The 26044-nt window shown below is 42.5% G+C and overlaps 1 protein-coding gene across 1 annotated transcript in view; it reads left to right on the forward strand.

Annotated features, from left to right (window-relative positions):
- Positions 1 to 25193, forward strand: part of rsu1 (Ras suppressor protein 1) — a 37979-nt gene extending 12786 nt beyond the window's left edge. Inside the window, exon 9 of the mRNA XM_028433336.1 lies at positions 23597 to 25193. Within this exon, the coding sequence (XP_028289137.1) occupies positions 23597 to 23699 (103 nt within the window). The 3' untranslated portion in view covers positions 23700 to 25193. The remainder of the gene's footprint in view (positions 1 to 23596) is intronic.
- Positions 25194 to 26044: the final 851 nt, after the last annotated feature.

The following is a 26044-nucleotide window of genomic DNA, read 5'->3' on the forward strand; positions in this document are numbered from 1 at the left end:
TTCAGTAATTGTATTAGCACGGTTGATTTCAGGCTGTTGGTTGAAATTCAGCCATGCCAGCACGGAACTTCTAGTTTATAGTATGGAATAAAAGGCAATGCATTATGTCTAGTGACATGCAAAATCATATTGACCACTCACTTGCCTGGATGATGGAGTGCATGGCTACTCCAGATCATGGACTGCCACTATCTTTGCAATCAATCACTGTCATTGTTGAAGTCAGCATTCATAGATGCAGCGCATACATAAATTATCCGTCACCCTCATCAACGTGCAGACAAATCACATTTGCACACACAGACTGGAGTAGATGTGAATTTCTGACATCATAAAGATTTAACATTAGTTATGCAGTCCTGGCATATGTAATGTACAGGATAGCCGCATAGTGTGACTATTATGTGTTTTAAGATTAAGAATTACTTTATTAATCCCTGTGGGGACATTAAGTTCTCGTAGCGGCATGTCAAAGAACAATAAATACAATATAAACAAAAATATGTATACACATACACACACCTAGTAGCAGAAAAAAATGAACATAAATACAGTTAATGTAAGTGAGTAGTTTGAAATGCACCTGTGATGATGCTTTAGTCCGGGTTTGTGAGCACAGCCTTTACAGTGCCAGATGAGTTATAGGGTCTGATGGCGGACGGCAGGAATGACTTCCTGTACCGTTCCTTAGAGCAGCGGGGCAGCAGGAGTCTGTGGCTGAAGCTGCTCTCAGTCTGTCCACAGTGTTGTGGAGAGGGTGGGAGGGACTGTCCATGATTGACAGTTTAGCCAGCGTCCTGTCCCTCGCCACCATATAAAAATATTATTACAGCCACACCTGTAACTGTGATGAAGGAACAGATCATGACAGGATGTAGAAAAACAAGTGCAGATATAATCCCATTCACACAGCCCGTGTACAAACCGCTGTGCTGTGTGAAACACAGAGCATTGTGTTGCACCTCCGTTACACCTCTGAGCTGAATTCAGAGGTAGTAAAAGATGCAAATGGGTCGCTTTGTGAATGGGTAAACCAGCACAGCAGAACACTCGGTAGAAAACTGTTGCGGAATGCTGGGCAATTAAACACATTAGGCCAGGTTTGTTTTAAATCTGCAAGAACAAACAGGTGGACTTAATAAGAGGGGGTTTTAAATTTAGCTGTACAGCTTTATACCTCGAGCTCTGTTTGAAAGCAGCTCAGGAGCATAACTGTACACGTCAAAGATGTATTGCTTTTTTTGTGGTGTCAGGTTTAAACACCAAACCAGTCATGGTCCAAAGTCTGCTAGCTAACAGGAATGGGAAGGTATACTACTACCATTGAGTGTGAGAAGAAAAGGTGATCTATTACTAACACTGGCGTTTAAAGTTTGCCCCTGACAAATGTGTTAGAAGTGTCTTGTAGGCTTAACATTTCACCAGCAAGAATCAGGACACCCCAGTCTCAAATAAGAAAAGTGTGAGGGACAAAGGACAAAATGAAATTGAATCCCAAAAAAGTGGAATTTTTTTTTAAGCCCAGCAAAGACAATTATTTTCAACCGAATCATAAACTGCATGTGAACATGAACAATGATAACCAGTCTGGCCCTAGTGCTTTGTCCAGCTTACATTCAGCGGTGGCTATTTTCAGTTCCTCCTTCGTCTTGTGGTCACTGCGCTGAAGCTCCCCTCCCTGTCTGTGAATGACAGAATATGAACAGATTGTGAAAACTAGTGTTGGCACATATACACACACACACACACACTCGCACCCGAACAGAATGTCTGTAGACAGGTGTTAATTTCTTCACAGCTTCATTTACACCTGACTAAATGTCCTTCATCTTTCAACAGTGCTAACCTGCACACATGCACGCACGCATACACACGCATACACACACACACAGAGGTGGTCTACACCTCCACTTCTGTCTAATGAAAGTAGAAATATTTTTTACAGTGTTACATTTTTCAAACAATGTCATACAGTAATGAATGGCCAGGCTCAACTATACACTGTAAACACAAAAAGTGAAAAACCTATCAAAGCAAGTTCTTTCTATTTTATCTATTTCATGAAATGAATTGACTGAATGATTCCTGCATCCATGTTACATGAACATAGTAGATTTCATAGATGATTAAAAGATAGAAGAACTCCAGGATCAAAACGAATGCTGTGTGTGTATAACTTACATACATGTTTCACTGTGATATGGCAGCTTAGGCCCTACAGGGTTTCATCATTAACAGCAAATGAACTTCCCATTAATGAGCTGTGACTGTGTTGTCCCTACTGACCAGCTCACTGGAAACATATGGCGCTAAGGTGTGTCCACACAGCAGTGTGATTTTCATCATCCATCTTTCATGCAACAGACAAATGTTGTATTGTGAACCAACCAAATTGTTTGTCCGATTAAAAGGGGGTTAAAATGGATATGAAGCCAGTCTTTATTATATAGTATATAGTAAAGTATTGGGATTTTGGCCTAGATTCCCTGCTCTAATTCTTCATTCAATCATGAAGGCCTGATCCACACAGACCTCGCTATACAGTTAATTGAGTCAATTGGAATGTCACATCTGGCTGGCTTTTTGTTGTTTAATGCTTCTGCCAGTATTTTATGATAAACATTGAGGACCCCCTGTAATCAGAATGTAACCTAAATTTCCCCATACTACATCTTGACTACATCTCCAAGACTAATCAGGCTAGGGTTGGGCTATATGTGCAGCAGTAGTGTGTGGTCTGGTGCTGGAGCATCCACAGGCTCAGCAGCCTTCATATTACTCCACTTTTTTGAGTGTTGCTCTAAGAGATGCTGGTGTGTTCATTGTTGCACCCAACACACCTACAGATGTTGCATGATCTAGCTTCGCCACAGTTATGGCAATATAATATTGTTAATATGTGACAGAAAAGAACTTGTCACATGCCTCTTCCATTTGATATTGAGATCAGATAAAAATGGAGATAAAAATATTTTAGCTTATCCTTTAAAAAAAACATTGAATTGATTAAATGTGTGACTGTGTACTGATGTGCCTGAGCTAATGGCCGGCAAGCACATAAGACATAATTCTGAAAACTTACAGTATGCATTATGAACTTACAGTTATGCAGTCTTGCATACTGTGGCAGCATATACCACTATTACTACAGTGTCTGTGCAGCCTAACCTGATGGGGATAAAGCACAGGTGATGATTGCTGAAGATAAAAATATGAATCAAATGGATAAAAGGTGGATTACATGTGGAGCTCTGATTTTAAAGTTATAATCTAATTCAGTAATAATGACTTGAGTGATTTAGCTCAACAAGATTTATAGCTATATTTATGTTAGCTTGATCATGAAACACTCAAAGTAAACATTGATTATGTAACAGACTAATATGTGCATGTGTTTGAATAAACATGACCCAAAACATCAGCATAACATCAGAACGCAATCAAACAAAATGGGACAAAGATATTCTTTCTTTAAACATTGTTTGTAAAAGCACTGGTTGTTGTCTTGTTGCATGGCCCACTTGAGCTCATGGACAGATGTCCTGATATTTTCCTTTAGAAAAATATCACTGGTATAATTCAGAATTTATTGTTCTGTTAATTATGGCAAGCTGTCCAGATGCCCAAACCATTATACTACTAACACCGTGCTTCACAAATAGGACAGGAGCTTATCCTAATCCTATCTGAGAAAGTAATTGTTAAAGTCAAATGTAAACTGGTAAGTAATTTATGTTTCAGCTGGCTCATAAGAAGGTGGGTTTGCCTGGTCCACTGTTGTCTGTAACTGGTTTTAAGTTGTTGTTCACTGCTTTCCTCAATTCAGTACAGACATGGCAGAGAAAACATAACTAATTGTAGCCAATATCTGACAAATGGTAGCAATACATTTGCCAAGTGTGAAATTGACCGGATGCTTCATTTAGACAGGCAGTAATGCCAGACAAGAGTCACGCAGCGGATGGACTGCAGAAGTAGTGATTCCGCTAATAATACCCTCTAGGTTTTTCTATTAAATAGACTGAATATGGCATTGTTGTGCTTTTTATGGTTGCTAATTATGCTGTTTACCTCATGAACATGTGGATATTGGGGAAAAATAGTCAGAGAACCCTGAGGGTTCATTAGTTAAACTTTAGAATCATAAGAGTATTCTTTCGATAAGACCAGTGTTTTGTGTTTTTACCTTGACATGTTTCGACTGCTTCCTGCAGTCTTCTTCAGAAGTCAAGTGATGTTACCGGTGACGTGTCTGCCAGCTGATTTTATGCAGGCTGTGGCACCATTCTCCAGGTTTGCCTTACGTTAGGGCTGTCCCGAGACAACTTTTTCACTGCCGATATTATACCGATATTGCAGCCATGAATATCGACCAATACCGATATTGAGCCGATATTCACTAAACACTAAATCAGGGGTGTCCAAACTACGGCCAACTGAGGCCCGTGGTCGGATTTTCTATGGCCCGCAGCTTCTATCTTAAAATGTGTTATTTTTGGCCCGCCAGCCAAACAGAGTAAATCATACAAAATCAACAGGCAATTCTTGTTTTTGTTTTTAACCTATTGTTTAACGTTTGCATGATTCTCCGAGCAGAACATTATCACTCTCTCTGTCTGCATCATGGTGCGTCATGCGGTGCTGCAGGGCTTGGTTGTTGGTTGGTGATGCTACAGTCGCACACGTACACACACTTGTTGTGTCATCACGTGATCGCTACATGCTGGAGCCGGGCGCTTTTCTTCTTCAGTGGGCGGCAGCAACGGGTGCACTACCGCCAACTACTGTGATGGAGTGTGAAGCGTCACCTACTTTTATTGGAGCGTTGATATCGGAGATTTTAGATGCCTTCCGATAAAATCCGATATTTGTTTTTTGGCTGATATCGGACCGATATCCGATATCAATATCGGATCGGGACAGCCCTACCTTACGTCACCAGTAACATCACGTGACTTCTGAAGAAGACTGCAGGAAGCAGTCGAAACATGTCAAGGTAAAAACACAAAACACTGGTCTGATCGAAAGAATACTCTTATGGTTTAAAAGGTGAAGACCAAATGAATCTTGTTGAAATAAACTTTAGAATGTAGTGTGTTTCTAAATGCTCTTATTGCTTAGTTATTCACCTCTTCACAGTGAACTGCCTCTTTGACAGAGGCCTGCACTCTAGAGATAATATTCCAGTTTGAGTTCACATGTAAAATAACCCAAAAGACAGAGATGTGTGCATGATATGAACACTATTTTTCATTTTATTATGGTGTCAGAATACCTGTCCCTGACGTATGAAAACCTGTGTTTGGTTTTGTGTATGTTTGTGCCTACCTTAATCTTCAGGGGCACCGTTTCCAGCCAGTAGTGCTGTTAGATGCAAGCTGCTAGGTCCATCTTCAGATTGTGGGAGTGACAGGTTGACTACTGCCATGTGTCCAGACTGAAGATCCTGCTAAAACATTGGCTGGAGGCCTGCAACATGGAGGGAGATATGTTTGCTTGAGCAGTAGCTTTGAAGATGAAACTGTCGAGCAGTTGATCCTAGTCCCAGATTTCCTGCTTTCATCAGCGGATGTCCTCATTTAACTTTGCCACACTGAAACTAAAAAAAAACTTACAACCAGGACAATGTACTGTAGATTTAGATATATTATTAAATAACTTATTTACCTTTTATTTGACCAATAACCTGTACAACTTTAATTTGTTTAATCAAGTTAAATCTTTAAGGTGGGTGCATTAAAGCCCTGATAAAGAGCTCCCAAAGCATCAGATGGATGTTTTTGTTAAAATGTTTTACTCAGGAGAAGGGTTCAAACAAATTTCCAAGGCATTAGATGTCATCATCAAGTGGCGAAAACATGACACAACATAGATACTGTCAAGAACTGGACGTCCCTCTCAAACTGATGAAAAGACGAAAGGAAAAGGGGTCAGCAGGGCTGCCAGTAGGCCTACATTAGCAACATCAAAGGAGCAGCAGGAATTTCTTGCTGTGTAGTGCGTGACAATATGTATTTTCCATAGTATTTATATGTCCATGCTATGGGTTGGGTGGCAAGATCTTTTTGGATAAACACATTTTGGGCCCCCAAAGAGCATGTGGGGAAAATGTGTTATGGTCTGATGAAACCAAGGTTGAACTGTTAGGCCATAATTCTAAAAGGTATGTTTGGTGCAAAAATACAACATTGTACATCACGTACATACCCACAGTAAAACATTTGGTTGTATTTTCTTCAGCTGGAATTGATGTCTTAGTCAAGGGGCAAGGATTAAGAACAGTTCCAAATACCAGTCAGTGTTGGCAAAAAAAACAAAACCCTTTAGGCTTCTGCTAGAAGGCTGAAAGATGAAGAGAAACTTCATCTTTCAGCACGACAACGATCCAAAGCATACATCCAAATCAAGAAAAGGATGGCAGACAGTGGTGTGTAGGTTGTTTATATACACTTTATAAGTGGTTATCAAAGCAAACAGCATACCCTAAGGACTGTAGTGTCCTACAACATTCAGTTAGGTACAGGCCCATCAGTGCCACATTCCTACAATACAGATTGATTGATAGGTCCTGTACAGAGTTTGTATAGGGTTTGTTTTGAGGTATTACTTGAAAGACAATTTATTTCAGTATGTCTGTCAGTATTTGTAGTTATACGTTGTGTTGTCTACCAAGGAGTTGTGTTAGTTCGCATGTGTAAGATGACAAACTCAAATCTTAACAGACTCCAAAGTACAGTGTTATGGTTGCAGCTGAACAACCAGTGGTGTGGACCAATTAGTGCATCATTGGTTTTTTTCATGTTCTGTGTGCTGTTGGCCACTTAGTTTATGTGACTGGTCGAAGTTAGTAAGTAGTTTGTGATAGATCTGATCAGCTACCATGTAGTATTTTAAAGGGCCTGTAAAGGGCCTGATAAATAATTTTCTGTACATTTTCATGTAATTAGTTATTGCTGGCTCAATAGTCATAAGAAACAATGTGGCCAGCTGCCAATGGAGCAGCCGAGCAATGCAAAAAAAATTAAGGGATTGGTGTGCTGGACCCAGAAGTTAGTCAAGCGCATCCCTCCTGACCATAGGGCTTCATCTCTCGACCTCTATTGGACAAACTGTGGTTCCAAGATTGGCCTTACTTTTGTACACTGGGTCATCCATCTTTATTTATTTAGTCTATGGTTCACATTTAGAGTCCCTAGCTAACCTAACATACACATACACTTGGAACGGTCCCTGTCCCCATCCTAGTACTCATACTAGACATATTTGAACCCAGAGCCTTACCTGTTATGAGTCTGAACCACTAAGAGCAGAGTCGCTTCAAGTGGATAAAATAATTAAGTCCGATCTGGTCAATGAGTTAGACCTTGGGCTGGATAGCACTGTATGACCATTACTATTGTAAACTACAGGGCCAAATTACATTGTGGGCATAAGAAAATAATTTCAGTTCTGTTTTTAGAAACACTTGTTTAGTCATTGTTTTTTTTTAATAGGTTTATAAGATAAGATAAGATAAGATAAGATAAGATAAAACTTTATTAATCCCGAAGGAAATTCTTGTGCCAGAGGTATCAAGTTACATTAAATGCAGTTAAGTACGGAGTATAAGAGTATAAGTGTCACTATAATCCAAAATAAGAGTACAGTACGCAGTATGAGCACAATATATGATACATGGATACAATATGGAGATGTAAGGTGCTAAGTAAACATAAATATAGACCAGTGGAGGGAATGACAGTGATGCCTGACATGATTATCTAGCGCTTCTCCCTACAGAAAGGGGAGGAGTTATACAGTCTGATGGCCACTGGCAGGAAGGACCTCCTGTGGCGTTCTGTGCTGCTCCTCGGTAGTCTCAGTCTACCGCTGAATGTGCTCCTGTAGGACAGCAGTGTGTCGTGCAGGGGGTGAGACGTGTTGTTACGAATACTGAGGAGTTTCCTCAGTATCCTCCTCTCCGTCACCTCCACCACAGACTCCAGCTCCACTCCCAGTACCGAGCCAGCCTTCCTAATGAGCTTGTTGAGTCTGTTGGTGTCGGCCGTCTTCATCCTGCTGCCCCAGCACACTACAGCGTAGAAGATGACGCTGGAGACCACCGAGTGGTAAAACATCTGCAGCATGGTCTGGCAGACGTTAAAGGACCTGAGTCTCCTCAGTAGATACAGGCGACTCTGTCCCTTCCTGTATGTTGCCTCTGCGTTTGTGGACCAGTCCAGTTTGTGGTCAATGTGGACACCCAGGTATTTGTAGCTGTCCACAATGTCCACGTTGGTACCCTTGATGCTGACCGGGTTTGGGAGTGTCTGGTGCTTCCTGAAGTCCACCACCAGCTCTCTTGTCTTTGTGACATTCAGCTGCAGGTGGTTCTGTCCGCACCACTCCACAAAGCTGTCCACCACACTCATATACTCCGCCTCCCGACCTCTGCTGGTACAGCCCACAATGGCAGAGTCATCCGAGAACTTCTGCAGGTGGCAGGACTGTGAGCAGTGTCTGAAGTCCGATGTATAGAGTGTGAACAGGAATGGAGACAGTACCGTGCCCTGGGGTGCCCCCGTGCTGCTCACTATCGTGTCCGAGACGGTGTTCCTCAGCCTCACAAATTGTGGTCGACCTGTAAGATAGTTAGTGATCCAGGTGACCAGTGGGGTCTCTACCTGCATGTCCAGGAGCTTCCTATTCAAAAGGGCAGGCTGCACGGTGTTAAACGCACTGGAAAAATCAAAGAACATGATTCTAACAGTGTTACCTGCCTCCTCCAAGTAGGTGTGTGCTCTGTGCAGCAGGTAGATGATGGCGTCCTCCACTCCAATACGGGGCTGGTAAGCAAACTGCAGGGGGTCCAGCGATGGTTCCACAACAGCACGCAGGTGTTTCAGGACCAGCCTCTCCAGAGACTTCATCACATGTGAAGTCAGAGCAACTGGTCTGTAGTCGCTGTGTGTGCTTGGATGTTTGGTCTTGGGCACAGGAACAAGGCATGTTGTCTTCCACAGGGCAGGGACAGTCATCAGGCTCAGACTCAGGGAGAAGATGTGCTGGAAGACCCCACACAGCTGTGTGGCGCAGTCCCTGAGTACTCTGGGGCTGAGTCCGTCCGGTCCTGCAGCTTTTCCCGGTCGTAGGCGACTGAACTCCCTCCTCACATCTTCTGTGGTGATGGTAACTGTGGACACAGAAGAGCAGAGAGAAAGATCTGAAGGGGGAGGGTGGGGGGTTGTTAATGGGAGGTGGGGTAAGGGGGGCAGGGTGATGTTATTGATGGGGAGGTGAAACTGGTTAGTGTGGTGAGGGGGAGGGGGAGGAGGAGGAGGTACATTGTTGTTATCGACAGGTGTTAATGGTGCATCACAGGGAGGGGGAGGGTGGTCAGGGAGTGGACTATCAAACCTGTTGAAAAACAGGTTCAGCTGGTTGGCCTCCTGCAGATCTCCATCCATCAGCTGGTCGGAGATCCTATTGTGGCCGGTGATGGTTCGCATACCACTCCATACCTCCCTCAAGTTGTTCCGGGCAAGTTGGCTCTCCAGCTTCCTCCTGTAGCTCTCCTTGCCCTCTCCAATCTTCTCCTTCACCTCTGCCTGGGCCCTCCTCATCTCCTCTCTGTCTCCACTCAAGAAGGCTGTCTTCTTTCTGTTGAGTGATGCCTTGATGTCCTTTGTCACCCATGGTTTATTGTTTGGAAAGCAGCGTATTGACCTGGTGGGGATTAGAGAATCTGTGCAAAAATTAACATATTCTGTGATACAGTCTGTGAGTGTGTGGGTGTCACAGAACACATCCCAGTCAGTCACCTCAAAACATCCCTGCAGGGTCTCCAGGGCTTCCGGTGTCCACCTCCGTACAGTTTTGGTGATCACCGGCTGCCGCTGTACTGCTGGTATATACTGGGGTTTGAGGTGGACTAGGCTATGGTCTGATCTGCCCAAGGGAGGGAGAGCTATGGAGCTGTATGCCTCTTTAACATTAGCATACAGTAAATCTAGAGTTTTATTTTCTCTTGTTTTACAGTCCACAAACTGCTTGAAAGTGGGCAGAGTTGATTTCAGATTAACATGGTTAAAATCGCCAGAAATCGCTATGAAGGCATTAGGGTGCTGGGTCTGAAGCCTCGCGGTCACAGAGCTGATGACGTCAGTAGCCCGCGACGCCTCAGCCGAGGGAGCAATGTAAACAACGAGTACAATGGCGTGAGAGAACTCTCTGGGCAAATAATACGGACGTAGACTCACCGCTAGCAGTTCAATGTCCGGGCTGCACACACGCTCCTTTACCGTAACGTGTCCCGGGCTGCACCACCGGTTGTTCACGTAGAGCGCCAGTCCCCCTCCTTTCTTCCTGCCGCTCTCGGTGCAGTTCCTGTCCGCCCGTACCAACTGAAAGCCGGCTAAACTCACGGTAGAGTCCGGTATGTTTGCGCGCAGCCACGTCTCTGTAAAGCACATTACAGACGCCTCACGAAACACACACTCGCTCTTTGTGAGAGATGTTAACTCTTCCATCTTATTACCCAGTGATCTAACATTACCCATGACGATAGAAGGAAGATACGGCTTGTATCTTCTTTTCCTCAGCTGTCTTCTTTTGCCCCCTCTGCTTCCACGTTGTTTCCCTCTTAGTTCTTTGGGGATTTCGTGTCGCTGGCCATACATCCCGCTGTGCTGGAGACTCATCAGCTGATCCCTGGTGTAAACAATGGAGCCCTGGCGTGTTTCCGTCATGGCCGAGACGCGGCATGATAAAAGTGCTCCAAAAGCGATGAAGACCACGAAGAAAGTCCGAAAAAGACGCATTATTGCAGTGCCTGACCGCTTATACTTCGATTTAGTACGAAGTAGAGTGTGTAGAGTAGGAATAAATTACGAAAAACAACTTAATACACCCGCGGTGTGCGGAGCTTCTCTGGCTGGCTGCTACCGCGAGGCCGCGCCGGAAGCATATCACCTACTAAACTACTAAACCTACTACTGAATAAGTTGCACAAAATACAGGATTTTAGAAACTTGAACCAGCAAATGAGATTGTGCAAAGGGATTAGACACAAATGCTTGGTCCATGCAGATGACTGCTGATCTAAATGTAAACCTGCGGGTCAAATGCAGGAATGCATCAATGTGGACTGAGCTTTCCTTGTTTTAATATGTTCTTGAGACTGGGTCAGCAAGAAATGCAACTAACTAATAAGTGCAAGGACCATTGGCTAAAAGCTCTAGTTGTTTGTGATGAATCTTAATTAGAATCTTTTCTACTCCTGTCCTCTCTCTTTACCGTCTCTTCTCTTCCTCTTCTTGCCTCTTCCTCTCCCTCTCCTCTCCATAGCTCCTTCTCTTCTCTTCTTCTTGCTAATGTTTCTGTGCTGTAAAGGATTCTGCTGCTAAATTGCTTGGCAGCTCCGGTGAAGATGAAGTAGCTGTGAGAGGAAAGCCCCCATCAGATCATCGGCCTTTGGCCTCCTAGAACATTTATCACACACACACACAGTCACATACATATTTTTTTTTACTTTATGACACACATGCACACACAGCTAAAGAAAAGCAAATACTTCAGTTCTCTTTGCACACACATTGAACTTTGCTGTGATTAATTAAGCCGTGTGGAATAGCAGAACTCCATAAAGACATCATCAGGAATCTGAATCCATTCGCCTCTCTTCTTCTGCATTTAATTGGCCCTAACAGTTCTTCACTGGAGCTAAACATGAACACACACACACTTAAAATAAATGGGAAATCTTTATGTTGATCTGTAGCTAGAACTGTTAGTGTTCTGTATTGCTTGTAAAAAAAAAAGCGTTTTGGTCAGTAGTGTGTGTGTGTTGAGTGTGGCTGGTTCGGATATAAGTTATTCTCCTGGGAGTTGGCTTCTGCAGCAGAGAGAGAGAGAGAAAAGAGAATAGGCGACCACTGGGACTAAATGTCGACTGTTTGTCTTTACAGTGTCAGATTTTCAATAAGAACGGTCGGGGAAAAGCTCTCACTTTTTCCAAATCTTGAGCTGTGTATGTCATGGTTTGTCATTGGTTTCCTGTTTTACTTGTTGAACTTCCTGCAGTGTTCATAGTGGTTTAATGTGTGTGTTTTGTTTGTGTTGCCCCTTCATTTGTTGCCACTTTGTTTCTAGCAAGCAGCAGCAGCTACCAGGTATGAAAATTGAAACAGGTCCAGAAGGAGACAGGTCTGTTTTAGTGTGATAGAGTGGTTGGATGAGGCTAGGAGGCCCAGACACACATATGTAAACACATATGTCTGATTCATTCAAACTGCACTGCCAGACGGCAGCTGGCTTTGAGTTCACATGAGGACAGAAACAGTAGCTCTCTGCTGGTTCTACTTGGCTCCACTACTTGTTAATTCCTTAAAAAAAGTATTCATACCCCTTGACTTTTTCACATTTTGTCACCTTACCACAAACTTATGTAATAGATCTACATAAAGTAGCACAGAATTGTAAAGTGGATGGAAAAAGTATACCACAACTGCAAACCTACCAAGACATGGCCGTCCACCTATACTGACAGACCAAGTAATCAAGGTCAAAGAAGCAGCCGAGAGGCCCATGGTCACTCTGGAGGAGCTGCAGAAATCCACAGCTCAGGTGGGAGAATTTGTCCACAGGACAACTGTAAGTCGTGTGCTCCACAAATCTGCCCTTTATGGAAGAGTGGCAAGAAAGAAAGACACACAAGCCATGTAGGGGACAGAGCAAACATGTGGAAGAAGGTGCTATGGTCACATGAAAGCAAAGTTGAACTTTTTGGCCTAAATACAAAGCGCTGTGTGACAGAAATATAACACTACTCATCACCCTGAATACACCATCCCCATTGTGAAACATTGTGGTGGCAGCATCATTCTGTGGGGATGTTTAGAAGGGACTGGTCAGAGTTGATAAGAAGATGGATGAAGATAAATACAGGGCAATCCTGGAAGACAACCTGTTGGAGGCTGCACAACAATTCAAGTTAGCTTCCAAAGGGTGCAAACCATAACCCACATCTGCAGTGCTCAGCAGAAAAACAGTCACAACAAGGTGGACTGCCAACAGAACACAACCATGTCAACCACCTGGCACAGGGCATTGCAAGTTGGGAGAACAAGCCAATTGGGGTGTGCATAAGAGGTGCCCTTCTAACCAATGTTAAGGCTGCATTCTGTAACCAGGGTGGTATAGAAGGTATGCACAGATGATATTTCCCCATCAGAACACTCCTGCTTTGCTCAGACTAAATGGCACAAAGTACCAGAAAACACGCCCCTCTAAAGGCCAGGGGCTGTGACAGAAGTGGACATAAAACTACTCTCAGCCAAACTGTGATGATCATTCAGTCAAACTCAGGATTACAGTTCCTTCGCTCACTTGGCCAGTGTGAGGCTGATTGCATTAATTGTTGTTGGGAAAAGAAGTGAATAACAGTTCTGCCAGGTCCATATGTCTCCACATTCACACGCATATACATGTGCACATTAAGAGATGCTTAATTTGGAGTGATAAAGACCCTGAGGGACTTGGGTCATGACACTCTGTTTAGCATTGTCAAGCCTAAAGCCTGTTTTAGGATGATGAATCTGCTCCTAACACACAGCAGTGACGCAGTGTGTTTCAGCTAGTTGGACTTGAGAAAGGGTCTGAGTAATGTTTTTTGCACGGTTAGCACAGCAGTGGTAACTTGATTAATTATTTAAATCCACACCACTCCTGCTGTGGAACTAATGATAAATAACGGCGATTTGTGTACTTCCGAACGCTTAACTGCTGTTCTTTACAGATTCCAAGTCACACAGTAAAGTCATCCTGAGCTGAGCAACTGTGATGCATAAGAAACTATAGTAAACGCAGAAATTCTGACAGAGGCCACCATACATCCTACAAACTTATGGCCTGGCCAGCCATCCTGTTTTTATTCTGTTCTATACGAAATAATTAGTCTGGGCTTGTAGCTTAACTGGATAGACATACAACCAATCAACGACGTAGGCGGAGGGACAACCAGACAAGTACAAAAGACATCCTGAATGATGTGCATTGGAGCAGGTTATCTGACTGATGTCGGTATTGCTATCAAAACTAGAAAAACAGTGTTATTGGCAATTCTGCAAATATTTTTGACCAAGGTGGGCCGTTGCACGAAGCCCACCCTACTATTGACAAAGACCACTATAGTAAAAGCGATTGGTTGGATAGAATTACCCCAAAAAATATTTCTATGTTCTGAGATATGACTCAGAGTTATTGTAAGACCTGAACTGTAATCCAATACAGACTAAGGCTATGTTCAGACTGCAGGCCAAAGTGACCCAAATCCGACACTTTAATATGTGGTCCTAAAATCAGATATGTATCCGTTTTTTTGCAATGTTTTGCAGACCTCAGTCTGAACGGCTATGCAGCATATTTCCATTTGCGTCAGTGAAAGGCGACAGGCGTCACAATTCTGTGACACGGGAGCAGGCAGACAAGCAACAAGTGCCTTTTGCCAGGAAGTAGAGTCCAACTCCAACGCGCTTGCTCACATATGAGGGAGATGTCGACTCTCTTGCCGTGAAAGTGACAAGACGTATTCAAAGGTTCTCGTCATTCTGAAATTATGAATGAAGTCAATGTCGCTAAAAGTCACATCACTATCCCACCACTCCGCACCCACACACATCTCTGTACAGACGTTAGCTGTAGACGCAGCTACTGCTCTCTTCCTTCTCAGCGTTCTTCTTCATATTGTTTGGTTGTAATTATGTTGGCTACGATCAGACATTAACTTAAACAAAGCCACATAAGCACACATTGTGTGACGTCGTGTCCTCTTCTGCGCATGTGGGTCACTTCAGGGCTGCAGTCTGTTCATTGGAAGGATTTCACCAAAAAATCCGAATTGGCCATTAGACCTGCAGCATAGACTTAGCTGCTGCTGGCAGGCACTTGTCGGATGATGGGTCAAAACTACTGGCTGTTGGGTGATCGCTCGATTCTATCGCTGGTTAGTTTTTCGAGCGGGTGGATAGTTCTACTAAATTATGCGAATGGGCCCACCATAAAAAAAAAAATAAAAAATTAGCATGTAAAGTGCATGTAGAGGCCTTATTATACACGTTGTTGCCATGTGAAACCTTTATTTTTTTACTATATAGCTCATTAATGACAATGATTTATTGATTGAATAAACAGTCGAGTGAGAGACAGCGTGTGCCAGGTGTGCTTCTGGCAGTTTAAGGACTGGGTTTACCTTCTCGTGCTGTCGCAACACAACACTCACCGACGTCTGCTCTTGTAAACACACTCACACACACTCACACACAAATGTGCCAAACACCTGTAGACTAGTTACCCGAAAAGGTGCAACATTGAAGACATATCCCGAAGTCTCCAGTACAAGCTGTCAGGCTAACACACAAAAGGAAAAGTCTGCACGTCTGTGCGTTTTTGACAGGACAGCACCCTAGAAAAATATATATTTTTTTAAATTAACAACATAATTAGGATTGCTGTGATGAGGCTATTTGTTTGCACATCTATAACTGCTCTGCTAGCTGTAAAGCAAACATGCTTACATTTGTATTCTGACAGCATAATTAGCACGATGCATGCAAACCCCCGGTAATCTTAACATCTTAGTAACACATACGTAGGTATTGAAAAAAAATGATTAAAAAGTATTAATACGTATCATCTCCCATCATCCATTAGGCTGCATTATTCTCCCCTCTCCATATTGATTTAACTTTTCCTTTATGACACACTAACTGATCGTTTCCCTCCTCCTCTTCCCAGCAGATCCTTCTTTCCTCCACTCATCCATCAATGCTGGGAGCCCACAATTATGCGAACACTAGCTTGTTATGACAGCGCCAAGTGTGCTGCATTTGCCACTTATTGACTAAATGAATAATCACTTTCCTTAAAAGGAGCATACACAATCAGTCACTACTGTCTTCATCTCCTCCAGCGGCTCTGCTCTCTTCATTACGACGTCTGCTTGCGTTCTTTTATCTACCTGATGTAATTCTGTCTTTTCTTCATTAATTCTACACAAATTAATGAATCACATGTACATTATTATTTATTTAAATGTGTCCGCTGATCAAATAACAAATCAAAACAGCAATAATAGATCCGACTAGACCAGGGGTCTATGTGAAATAAATAATGGCTGTTTAATTTAAATGTATTTTATTTTATTCATTTAGTTTTTTTCAAAGTAATAGTTATTTCTTTGGAGATTGAGATGCTCTCGTGATATTAAAATAAAACTTTTAATATTTTGTCAAACTGTCAGGGTCGTCACCTGTGACACCGGACAAACTGGTGTTCGACAGCCTGCATGGAATGACATTCCTGACACTTATATGAACATGGAAAGTTTGCATTTGGAGTCCTGTCGATCTTTGGATCCTCATACTTGTGCAAGCTGGTGTTTTCCATCATGAACTACATTAACAGTAAACATCGCTCCAGCCTCACAGATGAGCGCTCGCAGTCCTTCGTGAAAATCAAAGCGACGTCTTCCAGCCCTGAAATGGATACGATACACTGTGCAAGTTCAAGAGCAGAAATCACATTAACCAGGTGAAAGAAACGATTAAACAAGCTGTTATTCTGAAAATACATATTTTTATATCGGACCCTGAACTAACATGTTTCATATTCAGGTTGGCTACTGTAGCCTACGGCATGGAGGAAATTAAAATAACATAAACTGGCTTTCTTTGTTCAGATAAATATTAACTATATCTATCTATATATTATATAGATTAATATTACCTTCAATTAAGTGGTCAAATGGGTGTAGATTAGTAGTTAGGGGTTTGTGGCTCCAAGTGTGCTCTATTCAGTGGGAAACGGGCCCAAATGGCTCTTTCAATGCTGAAGGTTGCCGACCCGTGGCCTAGACAGAAGCATAAAATATTGGAATTGCACTGAAGGCAACACAGTCTGTGATTGGTCCACTCACAGACAGTATGGGTCCACTTTGTAGAATGCCATTTCATCCTACACATTTTGAGCTGCTGAACAGAACTCATTATTTCGTATTTGGAGCTAATGAAAGATGCCTAAATCTCACATTTACCCCCCAACGTCTGAAAATATTTAAAAAGCTATTTCCTGTTCCGTGTCTCTTGGTGGTCAGGGAGACCATATCAGAGACTGTATATAAAGATAGATGACAATGACAGCTCTCCAAAAGTGAGACCAAAACATCAGGATTCCCCCTGGTGACTGGCTGTAGTACGGGTCACAAAATCCTGCAACTAAAAACCTAAAAGTACTCCTCAATGATTTTTTTCCCAGAGATGATTTACAGCTTGTTACTTTGTTGCTCTTTTTTATTATCAATTAGTTATTGGTGGCTTAAAGGAGGAGTAATGTTGTGGTCAGAAGCTAATGGAGCAGCCAAGCTATGCAAAAAGTTGGTGGTATTTGGGCAATGGCAACAAAGTGGGTTTACCTCTGAACTTTTTCCAAGATGGCGGCACCCGTAAGCAGTGGTGGAGGAAGTACTGAAGCTTGGTACTTAAGTAAAAGTACAAATAACCAGCAAAATATATACTTAAGTAAAAGTAGAAGTGCTACATCAACAATCCTACTTAAGTAAAAGTCTTAAGTACTTACTTTAAGTACATTTAAAAATATTAGAAGTAAAAGTACTCAAGCACTGAATAAATATATTTGATTTCCATTTCAAAGGATATCTGAACAGGTTAAAATAATAAAAGAAATCATCTTGAAATTACAATGGACAATGTGTGGTTAATGTACATTTCCAGTACAGAAATCTTTGAAATGTACCCAGAAGCAGCTATGGACAGGTCTGTGTGTCATGAGGCAGGCTGTGGGCATCAAGTGAACAGAGAGGCTGCTGATAAAACACAGGCATTCAGCATGTTTACTGTGTCAGTATTCCTGCTGTTAGGTAGGGGAGGAGATTTCCTTCTGATGCACTTTTTGTTAAATTAGTGTAACTTCTCATGTGTTTACTTTCGAAATCTGGCCGACTCACTGAGTTTTCAAAATCTCCTACCCTACCTTTCAATTCAATTCAATTCAATTCAGTTTTATTTATATAGCGCATATTACAATCAGACATTGTCTCAAAGCGCTTCACAGGAACCCCCCTAAGAGCACTGTGGCAAGGAAAAACTCCCTTTAAGAGGAAGAAACCTTGAGCAGGACCCGTCAACTTAAGGGGGAACCAGTCCTGCTGCTAGTCAGAGAGGATGAGGGAGAGAGAGAGAGAGAGAGAGGAGAGAGAGAGAGGATGAAGGAGAAAGAGAGAGAGAGAGAGAGAGAGAGAGAGGAGCAAACATGATACAAACATGATACAGTACAGAGCAAACATGACAGCAAGATGAAACAGTGATTATATTGCAATAGATATCTATATATATCGTCGGTCCATAAGTAGGAATAGTAATTTGATAGCAAGAATGAGCAGGAGGGGCTAGTGAAGTCGATGAGCACAGGAGAGATCAGGGACCAGACTGCAGGTCAGTGTGCAGGTCTTGAGACCTGCAAAGAGAGAGAGCGAGAGCGAGGCACAGAACTACAAGGAAGACAGTTAACACAGATTATGAGACGATATTACCCAGTATGATCCAGACCAGGAGAGTGGAGGAGAGGTCAGAGGGTGTTCAGAGGATCGTGTTTGTGCCACCCGACAACGTAGAGCAAGAGAGACTTCACTGGCCGGACTGCAGGTCATCATCCAGGTCTTGAGACCAGTGTGAGCCAGACTAAGGAGAGAAAAGGAGAGGTTAGAGGGTGAGAGGGAAATTGCTCAGTGGATCATGTTTGTGCCCCCCGACAACGTAGGCCTAGAGCAGCATAGCTGTGCTACACACTAGGTCTAAGGCTAACTGTACGCCTTACTAAACAGAAAAGTTTTAAGTCTAGTCTTAAAGGTGGAGGCAGTGTCTGCCTCTCAGACCCAGATTGGTAACTGGTTCCATAATAGCGGTGCCTGATAGCTGAAAGCTCGTCCTCCCATTCTACTTCTATGAATCCTAGGAACTACTAGTAAACCTGCACTCAGAGATCTGAGTGTCCTATTAGGAACATATGGTACAATCAGGTCCTGCAGATACAATGGAGCAAGTCCATGAAGAGCCTTGTAGGTTAGAAGAAGGATCTTGAAGTGTATTCTTGAGTCCACTGGGAGCCAGTGAAGAGACGCTAGAACAGGAGAGATATGATCCCTTTGGCTGCTTCCTGTCAGAACTCTAGCTGCTGCGTTCTGGATCAGCTGCAGACTGTTGATGGAGTAATGTGGACATCCTGACAATAAAGAGTTGCAGTAGTCCAGTCTTGAAGTGACAAAAGCATGGATGAGCTTTTCAGCATCACTCTGAGAGAGGATGCTCCTGATCTTAGTAATATTACGCAGGTGAAAGAAAGCGGTCTTGGAGACCTGCTTAATATGAGAGACAAACGACATGTCTTGGTCAAAGATAACTCCAAGGTTCCTCACAGTCATACTGGAGGCCAGAGTAATTCCATCCAGAGAGAAAGTATTATCTGATAAACTAGTTCTGAGATGTTTCGGTCCAAAAACAATGACCTCAGTCTTGTCCGAGTTTAATAGTAAAAAGTTGGAGGACATCCAGTCCTTTATGTCCTTTAGACACGCCTGTAGTCTGACTAGCGGCTCCGTTTCTTCAGGCTTCATGGATAAATACAGCTGGGTATCATCAGCATAACAATGAAAGTTTATGCCGTGCTTCTGGATGATGTTTCCTAGAGGGAGCATGTAGAGGGTGAACAGGATCGGTCCGAGCACAGAACCCTGTGGAACACCGTGGTTAACCCTTGTACCTGTGGAAGAAACATCGTTAGTGTGAACAAAATGAAATCTGTCAGATAAATATGATTTAAACCAGCGCAGTGCTGTTCCTGTAATCCTGATCTCGTGTTCCAATCTGTGTAGCAGGATGCGATGATCTACGGTGTCGAAGGCAGCACTGAGATCCAGTAGAACGAGTACAGAGACGAGACCCCGGTCCGATGCCATGAGGAGGTCATTGGTGACTTTAAGCAGTGCTGTTTCTGTGCTGTGATGGGCTCTGAAACCAGACTGGAAAGCATCGAACAGACTGTTCCTACGCAGGTGGTCGTTTAGCTGACTTACAACAGCTCTTTCGAGTAGTTTGGAGATAAAGGTGAGGTTGGAGATCGGTCTGTAGTTTCCTAGGACGTCCGGGTCCAGTGAAGGTTTTTTAAGTATCGGAATGATCACAGCAGTTTTAAAAGCCTGTGGTACATATCCTGTTTCCAGAGACAAGTTGCTCTGTCCTAATATAGAGTCTCCGATGAGAGGAATAGCATCTTTGAGGAGCCGTGAAGGGATCGGATCCAGAAGACAGGTAGTAGGTTTAGACTTGCTGATGCTGGTGGTCAGCTCAGGGAGGCCGATGGGCACGAAGCAGTCCAGAGTTAGATCAGGATCCGTTTCCAGAAGTGGCGGTGTATCCTCAGCTGTCACAGAGAGATTGTGGTTGATTTGTCCTCTAATAGTGGTGATTTTATCGGTGAAGAAGCTCATGAAGTCTTCACTACTAAGAGCTGCAGGAATGCGAGGCTCCACAGAGCTGTGGCTCTTTGTCAGCCTGGCCACGGCGTTAAAGAGAAAGCGCGGGTTGTTCTTGTTTTCTTCTATTAGTGATGAATAGTAGGCTGTCCTGGCTTTACGAAGGGCCTTCTTATACGTCAGCAGACTGTCTCTCCAGATCCTCCGGGAGTCATCTGATTTAGAGGACTGCCACATCCTCTCCATCCTACGTGTAATTCGTTTCAGTGATCGGATGTTTGAGTTGTACCACGGAGCTAGCCCCTTTAATGGATGGATTTGTGTTAGCAGACAGTAGCTAACTAGTTAGCTAACTGAGCCAGTGCACCGGCATCATGATTAAGGCACATTATAGAAACACAGCTCGCAAAAAAAAAAAACAAAAACAGAATAGGTTGGTTTACCTGTGGAGCCCAATTCAAAATACAAGTCTCTGATTATCTACTGCGTACCTAGTGATTAAACTGCAGCTGATAAACTGTGACCATTCACCACTTGTCCGCTCCATATCTGGAATCATTTTTAATCACACTAATAAGTGTCTTTAAATACGTGAACCTTCATCCTTTCTCTGAAGTAGCTGGCTCTACTGACCCAAAGCTTTGTAAAACTCAACCTTTTTTGCATGGCCACAAATGCAAGGTAGCAAATGGAGGGTTTGGTACCACGGGGCTTCTTGTGTGTCATCGTTGGGTGATTTGAGTGTCAGTGCTGACAGATACAGTGTTAACAAGGCTAACACTCTAATGCTGCCAGCAACACCAGGCGAGTGGAAAACACTGTGATGATGGAGCCTGTGAAGATCGCGTGACATACATGTGAGAAGCGAGGGATGTTTGGCTTGACAGTGACTCAACGCAGACTATGATTAACTGTAAATGGATTATCAAAGCATTTACAGCATGTCCTGAGAGGAACATGAATTACACCGGTTATCCATACTTTGAACGGACAATCCCTAGAGCTCTGCCGTCAGCGCGGCTAAAAACTGCCAACTTTCAGACACTCCCAAGAGCTCCCCCGTCACCCTGCCCCTGCCCCCACCTTTTCCTCTGGGACTCAGCCGCCCACTGCCGGGTGAGGCGCTCCACCTCTCCTATTCTGTCAGATATGTATCCCTGCAGACTCCAGATGGAGATGGTGTTGAGGTTGGGTTGTCTGGCAATGTCTTACATTTACATTTTAAAGTAAGGAAATAATCCAAGATGGCTGAAAGTAATCCATCACTGAAGAGCAGCAGCAGAAAACGTATTAGCATGAGAGCGCCCTTCCTCCTGTACTAGTGTCCAAAGGCTGAATGGCTGCCTGGCAGTCTCCTTTGTGCAGCTCTGCTCAGCATAACTGTGATGGGCGGCAGCTATTAGGAGTTTTGGCAGCATTTAATTCCCAGTTGAGGGTGTTGACACCAGATGAAGGCGAAGAGGAGAATATAAGACACTTCAATCATAGACTGACAGTTTCCTACCATTGTGGATTTGTATATACACATTGTGTGTGTGTGTGGAACAATATAGACAATATGGCCATGTTACAAGCTCCAAGGGCCAGTAAGAGATTTTTCTACATCTTCATTTTTATTCCTCTGTACATTTTTTGGCATGGCATACATTCACCTAATAAAACCATCAAACTATCAAAATATTCATCTCATTCAGGACAAGATGGATCAAACTCAACTTTTTTCAAAAACTTATAATAATAATCAAAACATTCAGCATTCAGGAAAGCCCTTTAGATCCACTTAGACATCATTTAAAATGTTTCCTCTCCTGCAGTTTTTGGGCCAGACAAAGCATTCAACCATTCAGATCTTATTTAGTTAGACTATTAAGTTTGTATGCAACTGTTTGATATCTTAAAGAAAAAAAAACATTTTTGGGGGGTTTTGTATCGTTTTCTGGCCACCTTTGGGTTTATAATGGGTCTTTGTCATGGCTAGATGATATAATCACTAATGACATCATGCAGTTTACTGCTTAACATTACAATAAACTTCAATTTTTGACCATTTCTTTAGTGTTTTTCAGCCATTTTAGCTTAGATATCAGCTTTCAGGGCAAATTATTCAGTTGCAGCAAGCACACGCATTTTCTTCAGGACATGCTTGTGAAAAATGTATCCTTAATGAAGCCTGTTCTATACATTTTCCTCAAACTACGTATTGTTTTTTTGATAAGGTTGCTAGCAAATGTGGTTTATCTGTTACCCAATCTCAGCGATTATGCTGCTTTCATAGCAGTAATCGCTATTGTATTCATTGACTGCTACCAACGCAGACACAATGATATTCAGGTTAGTCCTACTAACCAACCGGAGAGCCTGAGTCAACCTGTTCCTGCACCGTGGACTTACAGCAGGCTACACATAGACATTATCTGTACCGCTTTTATGAAAATACGCTTGTCACATACTTTAAGACCTAAGGCCAAATAAAATCATCCTGCTGTCCCGAGATCCACCAAGAGGACAAAATGTACTTTTTGTGTTGACAGACTCATTGTCATGTCAGCTGGCCTTGCATTAGATAAAACAAGTGGAACTCCACTGTTACATTTTCCTATTTTAAGTAAGCTTATTTGAAACTCCAACAACACATTTATCAGTGCAGCAGGGAGGAGCACAGACAGACTTTCCACTCCAATGAGCTCTCTTCTACTTCCACAGAAGCTAGAGACACCCAAGGGACAGGAAAATGTGACAGACAGAAGTGGGCTGAGAGGCATGAGCGTATGTGTGTCTGTGCAATTGACACTAATCAGTGAACCACAGTGAAAGTGGACAATCACTACAGAATAAGCACAGCATTTATATAATGCTTTTCCTTTAAAAATGTCCTACCTACTCCAAGTGCTTTAAACTGCTTCACATTTACAGGTACAGAAAACCTGGAGCACCTAGGGTTAAAAGTCTCGCACAAGAATATGGGTCCCAGACCGAAACACCATCCTCCCGATTAGTGGACAACCCGTAGACTGTGTATAAAGATGGACGATGCTGCGATACTACGTACTGAATGCCTCTCTTCTCTCTCCTCAGTCTCTACGGCAGACACATGCAGGCCAATCCAGAACCTCCCAAAAAGAACAACGATAAGAGTAAGAAGATCAGCCGCAAACCGCTAGCCGCCAAGAACAAATGAAGAGGAAAACAACCATTGTTTGCCTGGCAGCCAAACTCACTGCATGTGCCTTTCCCTTCTTTATTTTGTTTATTATAAAACTATTTTGTATAACATGGAATTGTTTAAGGTGCGTTCCTGCATACAGTGTGTACTTTTAAATATTATTTAAACTCAATCCAGATGTTTTGTTTTTAACTCTTCTAAACCGTTGGTGTCTTTATTGTAATGTCATCCGTAAAGTATGAGTGCTTTGTATTCTGAGGGCTCCAGATTTTAAAAGCCAGCAAGAAAAACTTGAGTCTGGCTTAAGGACACTATGTTTACATGCAGAAATTATTTAGAGATTATTCCAAACAAAAAACGAGTAGATTTCTTCTAAACTGTTACCATGACTTAAAAACTACATACTAATGTAATATTATTCCACTATTACTCCCTTTCATATGCAACTGTGCAGCATATACTCAGCCTTCTTTTTTCATTCCTTTAACCACCTTCTGGTAAAGGTAGGTCTTGCAAAAGTTTCCCCTTTAAAAAAGCAAATGGTTGATACTATAGACTGTAGATTAAGATAGACAACATGACGGCTCCCCAGAAGAGACCAAAACATCTTGTGGCTGGCTGCAGTATTGTTATATACTCCGCCTCCTCCATCTCTATGGACAGGGGATAGACCTAAATAAAAACCAAAAGTACTCCTCAAATTAATGTTCGTAAGATATGGTTTATGACTTGCTAGCTAGCTTTTAATCATGCTGATCTGTGCTTAGTGAGTGAACTGGTGACCATGTGGCTTCACCTCTTGACCCCTACTGCACAGGCTCCGGTTCTCAGATGCATTTTTAGCAGATGAGATATTGTAGCCCCACTTTTGTACAATGGGCAGAACAGAGCCACATCATTTATATACAGTCTATGGTTGATACCCAACTCCCTAATGATGTCTGAATTCTGAGAATTCATACAACATTCTGTTTGTACTACAGCAAAGTGAAATAGTAGTGGAGTATTGCCGTGCATGTAGACATACTAACTGTTAGGAGAGTTAAGATGGATAGGGTCTCACTAATGCTGCTGCCAATCACTGCCTTGAAAGTATTTAGTGCTCTTATGTCCACATGATGCAGTTGTATAGACTATGGCACGTCCTCGCTCACTCCTGCACCTGTACATACAAAGAGATAGAGATCTAGCTGGCGGACACCAGTGATACTTTTTACTATCAGACAATGTCTTCTGAGAAAACATAAGAATGAGAAACAGGCTCAGTAACACCTGCCACGAACCGCATCCATTCCACAATCATCAATCAGTTGATCCTGTGCTTGAACCTCTGTGTACCATCAGTCTCACTTTGTCTTTATGTGTCCATAACATTTCAGCATGTTGAAAAGATGGATGAATGTGTTTCAGGTTTATCATGCTTTTATTACAGGTAAAAAATACATATATATGCTGTAAGAGAATTGTGCAGTATTGAACAATAAACACAAATAAAACACTCACAACGCATCATTGTGGTCATGTCTGTCACTATCACTTGTTCTACAGGGAAACCCCTGACAGTACATTTGTCACTAACGGTGGCCAACCAATACACTTGGATCAATCTGTGTTCTAAGCATAGAGATTATGTCATTAAGAACAATGTGTTAGTGTTCCCTGGCGTGTCAGATGTTAAGTACGAATGACCGATTAATTTGTCATGTTGGAGACGCTTGAACATTTTACACAGTAACTCACACACAGACCAGATTGTAGTCCTCCACCAAAACATATTACCAAAGACATTCTGTCAGTCTATATATTGTGTTTTAGAGATATTCCCTTAAATGTGGATGCTAAATGGCTAACTGCAGCCCATACCCTTGTCCAATCTCACTCTACATGGTATCATAGAGTCTGGTCAGTTTTTCTGTGCTCACAGGCCAGCAAGAGAGAAGCAGGCAGGGAGTAAAAAAAAGGGAGGGGGAGTTGTGATGCATGATTATAAAACAACAACATGCTTACTCTAACATAACAATATATAACATACAAAGTATAAAAGTATGGTGGTAAGTGTATGAGAGTATAGTTTAACTATGAGAGTATGGCAGTAGTATGTATATGAGAGTACACTAATATAAGAGAACAAGATAGTAAATGTAAGACTGTGTTGTATATAAGAGTATGGCAGTAGTATATGTATGAGAGTACCACAATATAAGAGAACACAATAGTAAGTAGTAGTAGTATTATATGTATGAGAGTATATTGGTAATTGTAAGAGTATAGTAGTCGAAGTATAAAGTATAAGAGTATACTAGTAAATGTAAGAGAAACTGGTAAGCCTGGTAAAAGGGCCTCTCGTACCTTTGCCCGGC

The sequence above is a fragment of the Parambassis ranga genome, chromosome 20, assembly GCF_900634625.1.
Source record: "Parambassis ranga chromosome 20, fParRan2.1, whole genome shotgun sequence".
Classification (NCBI taxonomy): domain Eukaryota; kingdom Metazoa; phylum Chordata; class Actinopteri; family Ambassidae; genus Parambassis; species Parambassis ranga.